Genomic DNA, 10,017 nt, shown 5'->3' with positions numbered 1-10,017 from the left:
TTTCTTCTTGCCGTGTAACTTTTACTTTTGCAGTGGTTCTGACCATGTGTACCAACTGACTATAGAGAGGTAGGTGCTTGAAAACATAGAGAGGCTGAAGCTGCTTTAAAACCAGCTTGCAGTTTAAGTACTGTGTGTATAAATATTTTTCTTGAGCAGCAATACAACTATTTGGGTAGGGGAAGGCCACAGCCATGTCCCCTTTCTATAGAGAAAGTACAAAGATCTCAGACTGCCATCAAGAAGTTACAAACATTTGAAATGAAGATGATTAAATCCTGTGCTAAATTAAATCCATGTCTTTAAAACAAACAAACAAAAAAACATGCCTGGCAATCTGTAGTGGTGTTAACACGGTTTGTAAAGAGATGGAGATTAGTGTTGTACTTGACAAATATTTTTTACCTCAAAACATACTAAATGTTGTCAATTTTATCAGCTTTTCAGTAGTTTAAAATTTTTCTAGCTATTAAGATGCTTAATTTTCCCAGGCCTATTCCTTTTTATATGCATTTAATTGGTTTTAAAAAAGAGACCTTAAATAATTATCAGGTACAGCTGTCTTATTTTGTTACGGAGTTGGAGAACTGTGCATGAGTTGCTGTTCACCAGTTTGCTATAGTGTAGTTCCTCTTCCCCATTGAGTAGAAGTTGAAATACACTCTTATTTTTCTTTACAAATTTCAAGAGTGACTTTAAAAGCTTGTCAGGTAATTGTTGAATTCTTATCAGAGTGAGGTGGGAGAGAGGTGCTCCAGAGCTTTCAGTGCACTTGTAGGTGATGACATTGGAACATTGCGAAATGTGGATTTTAAACTGGAGCAAGAATAAACACTGTTTGGCTGCTCCTTCAGTATTGATTTATACCGTTGCAAGTCCTCTATTGAAGCTTTGTTTGTTCTCACTTAAACTGCAGGTTTTGGCTTTGCATGAAGTCATAGTTACATAGTGATCCTTCTGGTGTGTTTCACCAAGTTCATCATCTTAAGCTGTAGTGTTTAATAATTAATGTACTTGTCTAATGCTTTCAGATACTGGTCTTCAGATTTACCTCTAAACTTTAGACGCTAAAATTTTTTTAACTCTAAAATTTATCTCTCTAAAGTAAATTGTTAAAGTTGTGTTTTTTGGTGGAGTGGGGAGGAATTCGCTGTAACTTCTTAGATAGCATATTGAAGTGAAAGGGGGGGGAGGATGTAGATTTGATCATTATATGTAGTATGGATTATTAGTCATTAATTTAATTTACGCTCCTGACAGTAGAATCTGACCATATTTCCAGAATTGCCTTTATTCTACACATCTCCTCTTTCTACAGAGTTTTAGTGTGGTAAAAGTCATACATAAATTTAAAACTTATACAATCTTGACTTCAGTACTAAACTTGGAAGTAATATAATACCACTGTCAGTAATTTTGTTTGGTTTAGCAATAAACTTTATTGCTTTACTGCAGCTGCTGCCTCGTTAAATAGGCCAATGTGCTTGTCCTATGTGAAAGAAGCATTAGTTGCGTGTTCTTTGTAATAAGTGGTGCATTGTGATATGTAGGTCAGAGGTAGTACTACAGAGTAATTGAGTCTTCGGTGCTTCACCCCTTGGGATAAACGTATCAATTGATTAAGAAGGCCTGCATCACTGAAGAAGTGCACAGCTTGTGAGTTTGGCCCGTGTCAGGGCCCAGAGACACTTTCCTAGCTGTTAATAGTCTCTCTTTCACACGCACACACACACTCTAAGTTAAAATTCATGAGATCCTTCAACTAGAGCAGGCCTGATTAAACAACAGGAGCTAATTCTGTAATAGATACCACTACATTCAGACTTAAACCCCTCCAAGATCCACAGCTGTGCACTGTACTGGTTTTCAAAGCTATATTCAACAATGCATTTTTATGGAAATTGTAGAATACTGTCGTCAAACATTCAGATTTCAGTGCTGCCTTGCAATGGGATATGCATTAATGTAGTATATGAGGGAAAAGTTAAATCATTCATCTTGAAATACCAGCTTGTCATACCAGCTTGTCTTCAGGAATCAACACTGATAACAAGCTGATGCGATGCTCTCATCAATTTAGGTTAATTCAAATAAAGTTAGTTGTAATTGGGCAGTATAATGACTGACTTCTAAATGTAGAATGTTTCATACAATTCTTAATGCTATTATTGGAAAGAAAAGCATATCTATACTCTGGTTATCAAGTGAAAATAAGATTATTCATCAGTTAGGCTTAACTTAATGTTCTTGACCAGCTTTGACTTCCTTGTCCTAGGAAGTGCTTTTTTTTCCTTAATTGAAACTTGTGACCCTTATCTCACTTTTTTTTTTTTTTTTTTTTTTTAAGACAGAAGAAAAAACTGTTAGAAGCTAAAATTGCTTAAAATATGCTTAAAGTTTTGAAAATGCAAGTCTTCCCTGCTGTTGTATCACAGTGAAAACAGTGAAATCACTCCTAGCAGACTAAAAGCCAGGAGTATGCTCAAGTTAATGAAAAGCTTAAGCAATTGTGGTCATCTTTTACTTGAAAAAGTTGTCAAAAGCTTTCCTACCAGAGAAAATCTGAGCTATTACCCTATCTAGCAAGTTATATCACAACAGAAGACTGGAAATAATTCAGTTTATTTGTGTTAGATTTATATCTGTGTTACCAGAAAACTGAAGCTGCATATCTTAAAGTTCTGTTAAAGAACTTAAAAACCTGCATTTCATTTTAAGGCTTAAGTAAAATCTCCAAAACACAAAACATGAATAGTAACAGCAAACCAATAGCTAAATAGAATTCTTCCATGCATGCCAGAAACAATGTAAACTGTAATAAGAAGTAGCTTCCTACTTCTAGCTGTGTAGAAACATCAGTTAGAACTTAAATCTTTTGCTACTAAATCTTGTTTGCTACATCAAGGTATTTTTCCTTTTACTGTGAACTGAGCTAAAATGCCAGCTCAAGGCTTGTACAAAGGTGGAAAAGTAAAATCGCTTCCTTTTGCATTTGTGTCCTTTATGGAAACAAGGAAAAACATGGATCCCATTGTATGCTTTTATGTAAAAATATTTATTCAGCAGTACACAGCTTTATTAAGACATTGTAGATATTCTCTGAACACTTTAGAGGAGGAAGGTAAGAGCAGTTGTGAATATTCTGTCATCGCAAGGCAGTTCCGTTAACTTGACTTAGCAGTAGCCTTTCCACATAATACAGTCAGCTCACTCTAAGGGTGAAGAAAATTCACTTTAGTTCAAGCTAACAAGCAAAGCTTAAAGGAAATGAAAAAATTAGGTGCTGTAGATGTAATAAGTAAATCCCTGCTCTCTGCTTACAGATGCAGATACGCTGTTACCAAATTTGACTTCTGCACCTTCATCTTAACTTATTCCAGCCACATTCAGTTACTCCCACCCACAAGACTTCTCTGATTATTATCACTGATTGTCCAGATGGATACCTATTGCTCCAGATGAATTCATCCGGAAGCTCTATGCTTTGCTAAGAATGTCAGGCAGTGTGTGCTACAAAGTTCTGTTCAGCTTTATTCTTCTTCAAAACAATTTACTTCCTAGAGCCAGAAGTAAGGTAGTTCATGTTCAAATACCAGTAGAGAATTAACAGTAGTTCTTATTCAATAATAGACATAGAACAACAGATTCTAACAAGAACTGAAGCTTTGCTGTAACTCTGTAAGCTTTTGTGGATGGGATAAAGTATGGCAATTTGCACACTGAGCAATCTAGAAGGAAAAGCTTATAACTCTGTTCTATTCCAGGTAACTGTACGTGTTTCTGTAAGTGCTCTCCTACGCATTTATCTGTGTACAGCAGTTGTCCCTTCCCTGTACCTCCCTCTCCTTCCAATTTCTGCCAGCCAACTTAGGCTTAACTTCTGAAGAAATACACAATCAGAATTAACACCCACAACATTTATCTCACATGAAAATGCAGAACTGGGTGTTGGAATACTTATATTCAAGTCTCCTGGTTTAAGCTTACCACTAGGTTATGAATGTGCTGTACTGTATCTTGATTTAATAGTTGAACATCAAAGTTACGGAGGTCTCCACCAGCCATACGGAGTGTCTAAAAACATGAAGAGAAAGTTTCAAAAACTACTCCAAACGTTTATACTTGCACTGTCAGCTTCTCTGAAAACCAGGTGCTGCCCTGCTACATTACAAAACATTGCTAATTGTTCTTCCTTGTGTTTAGCAGCTCACATAGGGACAGCGAGAGCTATCTGTATTAGACAATTCACAGCTAACTACTGTAAAGTATTTTAGAATTTTTTTTTAAAGGAAGAGTTTCATACCTGTCCATCAGCCAAGGGAATGTTTACAAATGGAACCATTTTATTTTGGGGTACTGATTTACTTCTCAGTATCATGCCTTGAACTCTTTCACTGGTAGGTAAAGTTCTTGAGACAGCTTGTTGTAGTCCAGCACTAGAATACAAGTAAAATGTTACTATAACATTAGCTTCCTCTATTCTGCACATTTTTTGTGCAAGAAGTTTCTGCACATGGTAGCAAGCATACCTAAGAAAAAAGCCATCTTGTTTACCTTTTTCAGTGCTGCCAAAGGACTGCAGGAAATCTAATAGCAGCATTTACTAGCATATTAGGTAATATTTTCTGACCGTGACGCTTTTTATTGCTGTGTTACAGGCCTGTAAGCAGGCTGACATTTGGACCTCTCACTATCAAGGACATCCACTCCCCAATATGAACAGTGACAGAACAGTTTTGGAAAGAGAAAACTGTGCCTTGAGGCTTAAGATAAGACTTGCACTATATCTGTTCACTTCAGAGGGAAATAGCAGGACATTCCAAAGCTGCTACCTCTTAGAGGTACAGGAAATGCTGTATGTATAGAATTCCTATACTTGTTTTGTATTTTTTTAAAGGCAGGATTTGGACATTTTCTATGAGGCAATAAGCCTCTGGCATCTGTAGTAAGCCAAGGTGAAACTAAGCAACATGTTGGTTTCATGACCCAGTTAGTTACCAAAATCATACACCCTTCCCTCTTCTCTTCTCCCTACCCTTAGGTATTTCGGCTGCCGACTTCTGTCAAAACTAAACTGTTGCTTACGGAAAGTAATTGAAAACCTAAACTGTTGAAAAAGGATACAACTGTGATAATCAATTTTTTAAAACATGAGCATATTGGTCACATTTTAATCAAACATATGCTCTGAGGTTGTAGCATAAACTCTAAACTATACCTTTAAACAAAAGGAGAAAGGAGTAGAATGTATACTCCATTAATGTTTATTGAGGTTTTTCCTTTTCTTTAAAGGAAAGAAACAAACTGGCTTAGTTGTGACATTGCATTCTGTACCTCCATGAAAAAGTAAGCTAACGCCCATGCTCAAAGCAGGAGGTGCAACTGGTTCACATCCCTACTACCAAGTTCAGTGGCAGACCATGAAGACCTGTTAAATCTAGATGGACATGCAGTGTCTTGGTGCTCCTTACCCTTTTGATACTTTTGGCGTGGCTTTGAAATTTGTGGCATTGCAGTCAGGGGTAAGAGTCTTAACAGCCTCATTTATGCTTGTGGAAGAGTAAACAGACCTAAAAAAATAACAGGAGTAGTGATTTATTTTAATTGCTTCCTCATCTACTTCTACTGTAAAAGCTCCAGCTTAGATGAAAATGGACAGTGAATTAGAGAATGTTGTAAGTGTTCTGTAACATATCCAGTTTACATACAATGAAGAAGCCCTCAAATAGATTCTGAGCTATGCTGGAACCTAACATGACAGGTGAATGAAAGGTTTGGTTACATTAGTAGATAAGGGACAGCTGCAATTCCTGATGTGGGGGATACTTAAAGCATCATCCCCAGCTTTGTTTCTGCATACAGAGATGATCATCTTGGGAAGTTGCTCTTACAGTAGGATTTCATTTTACTAGTTCAGCTCTCAGGACACTTGTTATGTATGGCTGACCTGAATCCACAGAACAATTTTTTTTAATTTTTGACTTTTTTTTTTTAATTGTTGGGCTTTAACTTGGTTCACAGAATTTTTGATGACAGAATTTACCTCTGCTCTTTCCTCTCTTTTCCCACTCGCATTTTGAAGACTAAAGGCATAATTTTGTCCCACTGTTACTGCACAGAATAAATGCAGCCTGAAAAGCCAGACTTCTCAGGCAAAGCAACCTCCTGTAGTTTGATTTCATCAAGACAGAAACTAAAAAAATCCCAATTCAGGAAAATAATTGTACGTGGCTAAGACTTTATTTCTTTTAGGCATGTTAAGCACTGATATTATTTCAGTTGTTTTTCTCCAAATACAAATTGAATGTACCCAAATAAGTGCCAGTGGATTCAGGAATGTACACTGGAACAGGACCATCTCAAAAAGCTTTTTCAAGCAGATATACCCACTGTTTTTTATTCATTTATTTTAATTCATTAGATTTTATGGCGAGACTTAAATATTGTCTATCCTAAGTACCACAAAGGTGATTTTGCAAGTATCTATTTCCCTGCTAATGATAACTTCCTTTCTGCTATGTCTAAGGGCAAAATTATTACACAACAATTCATTACCCATAATAAGAAGCAACAAAGACATTTCCCTTATGTGCTGTCTTTCAAGAAGTGATGTTTGTTAGTCTGTGCTGATAACACATTCGGAACTGCACACCATGTGGTGAGCGAGAGAACTACGTCTTTCAGCTAGATGTCAGCTAGATGTGCTTTTTTGTACATCCAATACAAGTTACGGAAGGCATCTCTATCAGAGCGTTTATAAGGCTCAAATTTCATCTACTTTTGAGCATGATTCTGTGCAGGATTTACCAGTTTAAGTAAGTTATGTATCAAAGGTCAGGCTTACCTAGAAAGACTGTGCAGTTTGCTATTTAAACCAGAGCTCAGTGAAACCAGTGACTTTGATTTGGATACCTGAGAACGTGCATTAGACTGCAGTTAACAGAAATGGCATCTTAAGGCAAAATGATAGACATATGATAGATACTTCCAGGAAAAATACTGGAAGAATTCCATGTTCAAACAGAACAGTTAAGCTCCACAGTGCTGCTTTTTGCTGTTTTACATATTTTAGAAACCACAAATACACATTTCAAGTTTTTTGATGTAAAACTGTACTGCATTTCAGTATGAACAAACACAAGCAATAGCTTTTCTAACATACACCTTTCCAACACGTAGCCCTCTTGTAATTAAGACCTGTAACTCCACATACAAGTTTTGTCTTCATTGAGTCATCCTGGCACACTGCGTTTGGCTGAGGTACTGCACTGCACAGGACTGAGGTGGTAGAATTAATACGCCTGTGCTATCTGGTTTACAGCTCCATGTGGATAGGATGCACTAGTCACCCAAACATAAGTCTATTTTTAACACAAAGCTGAGTTCTAAAAAATGTTTCAGATAGTTCCTCAAAGCATCAAGACTTATTGGCAAATCAGGAAAGAATGACTACTTCAGTATGTGCAATTCTGTGTGAATGAGTTACACAAAGAGCAGATAACATTTTATTATGAAGTTAATTTACTATGCAAATTGTCTTGCTTAACTGAAAATAAACTGAAAGAATTTATTGTTCAAACAGACAACAGGCTACTGGCCTGTCTGGTAATGGACAGAGCAGGGTTCATAGCACGTCACAACTGATTAAACCCTTACATTGTTTATTTAGAATAAACTTACTTTTTTAGGTATTTTCTTTGCAGATGTATACTTGGCATCTTCATATTCAACAATTGTAGTTACCTTAACTAGAAATGCATTTGAAAGAATAGAAAAGAAAAAGAAGTCTCACAAAGAGGCATACGTTACTTCAAACTTTTTTGTTTGAAGGCGATTTACCCACCCATAGTTAGGTATCAGTTCTGCTGGGTGATGATCACTCACCTGGGACAGAATTCAAAGCCAACTGTTTGTCACAGACAAAGTGACACATCAAATAGTTAAAAGGCACCAGATAACCCCTTAACTCCCAGATAAAACAGAACTGCATTTAAGTAGTAATGTCACTTTTATGGCATAGTTTGGACTATAAAGATGAATGTTATATTCTTTACAGAGCTTAGAGAACAGGAAGTCAAAGCATAATCTGTAATGTTCTGAGCTCTCCTGTTATACTGTAGAGCACTGATAAGGCTCTCAAATCTGTCTCCTTTCACCATTTTCAGTGATAAATCTAAAGGGCAGGAATTCTTATCTCATGTTTTGGAGCACTAGAACAGCAACACAGCACATGATCCTTGTACTTTTAGTTGAGCACTTCCCTCTGAAGTTCTCCAGGCCTAATGTTCACATTCTGCTCAAACCACAACAAGGAGAAAATTTAAGAGCAAAGCTACATAATAGAGCTGCTTGCCTTTTTTACTGTTGGTCCGTGTCACTTTTGGGTTTGGTACATCTTCTAGGGTACAGTCTGTCTGTAAGACATTTATTCAAAAAGATAAAGTGAATATTTTTTGTTCAACAGATACATTTTATCTTACAGAAAGCAATAAACCAAAAGAGCGTGGAAGAAAATGACAGAAATGGCTGAACAGCAGTTTATTTTTCAGAAGCAGCTGTACTTCTTGCAGATGACCATAAATGTTTAGTAATGTTACTGCACTGTGGCTGGCTGTCTAGCCTTTTTTATGTCTTCTGTTTAAACAGGCAGATTAACAAAGTAATTTGTCTGAAATCTTTACAGCAGAAAGAAAAGTTTCTGGTCTGTAAGCTGTGATAAAGTTAAAAATACACACCGCTGCAGCAGCAAGGGCCACTTCCTCCCCTTCTTGCAAATCTGTGACATAAGAAAGCACAGCTTGTTTACATACTGTTGCTTGAATCATTATTATCTGCAGGTTCTTATCTTTCAAAGTATGGAAATGAGCATGTAATTCAGAACTGTAGTTGCCTAAATAATTCACCTTCACTAGCAAATCCCTTAGGACAGCCAGTGTGCAAAACAAAGATAAGCAAACATCCTGGGCCACTTCAGTAAGTTTTATCTGTAGAAGAACAGTAAATTTAGCCAAACAGTACACAGCCTGAATTAAAAGCAGCAATGCTCTGTGCTGCTGGAAGCCAGTGCTTTCAGGTAGCAGTTTTCAGGGAAGGCACTAAACACACCTTCTGCAAAGGCTTACAGTCAACTCAAGATCGCAGAGCCTTCAGTTTGATTTCATGGCCGTGTCACCAATATTAAATGCTGCATTCACACACACTTACTAAGCAAGTCCTTCCTTTTCATCTTTCTGATGGCAGTCGGCATCTTCAGCAGTTCCACCATGAACGCTTTCTCAGCCATTTGCAAGAGCAAATCGAGTTCTTTCTTCATTTCCCGGACGCTTTCCTTGGCTGGAAACCAGACGGCCGTTTATCGCCACACGCATTACCCACCTCCGATGCCAGCCCCGAGGTGCGGCAGCGCCAGCCCGCCGGCCGCTCCCCGCCCCGACGTCCGTCACGGCGCCCCCTGGCGGAGCGGTGCTTCCCGCGCAGTCCCACCGTTCCGCGACCCGCCACAGCCTCGGCCGCCCCGACGCGCGCCTCACGGGACGCCGCGCGGCGCCCCGCCCCGAGCCCCTCCCTGCCGGCCGGGCGGGCCCGGTACCGCCGCCTCAGGGAGTCCGGAGGGGGCCGGCCGGCCTTACCCTGCTGGTCGAAGTCGCTGAGGAAGAGCGCGATGCGCTGATCCTTCTTCTCCTGAGAAAGGGCTCCGCGGTCGCGCTCCACGCCCGAGTCGGTGCTGCGCCGCTTGGCCAGAGCCTTCTTTGGGGGCATGGCTGCCACCTCGCGCGACGGACTCGCCCCTTCCGCCCGGAGGCTTTTGTACGAGCGGGGGCTTCTCCCCCCTTCCCCTCCTCTCCTCTCCACTCCCTCCGCCTCCTCTCCCTCCGCCTCCTCTCCCGGTCCCTGGCGGTCACACCCCCGGCTGCGTGAATCGCCTGAAGGCGGCGCTGCCGACCGGCTTCCGTCCGACGGGTGAGTCGTGGCCGGGCGGCGGGGTGCGGGCGGGCGGCCGCTGCCGCGTGGAGGTCC

The 10,017-nt window shown here is 39.6% G+C and overlaps 1 protein-coding gene across 1 annotated transcript; it reads right to left on the bottom strand.

Moving 5' to 3' along the window:
- Positions 1-2,717: 2,717 nt before the first annotated feature.
- LOC125699321 (borealin-2) lies at positions 2,718-9,903 on the bottom strand. Its single transcript, XM_048958762.1, has 10 exons — positions 9,630-9,903; positions 9,205-9,333; positions 8,736-8,776; positions 8,354-8,414; positions 7,681-7,748; positions 6,845-6,912; positions 5,472-5,570; positions 4,304-4,436; positions 3,988-4,074; positions 2,718-3,212 (listed from the first exon to the last, which is right to left on the bottom strand). Exons 1-10 carry the CDS (start codon positions 9,757-9,759, stop codon positions 3,165-3,167), a joined length of 864 nt encoding a protein of 287 aa, XP_048814719.1. The 5' UTR covers positions 9,760-9,903; the 3' UTR covers positions 2,718-3,164.
- Between the last annotated feature and the right edge of the window lie 114 nt (positions 9,904-10,017).

Source organism: Lagopus muta, chromosome 12 (genome assembly GCF_023343835.1).
Source record: "Lagopus muta isolate bLagMut1 chromosome 12, bLagMut1 primary, whole genome shotgun sequence".
Lineage (NCBI taxonomy): Eukaryota > Metazoa > Chordata > Aves > Galliformes > Phasianidae > Lagopus > Lagopus muta.
Note: the sequence above shows the minus strand (reverse complement) of the source record. Positions and strands in the feature narration are given on the sequence as shown.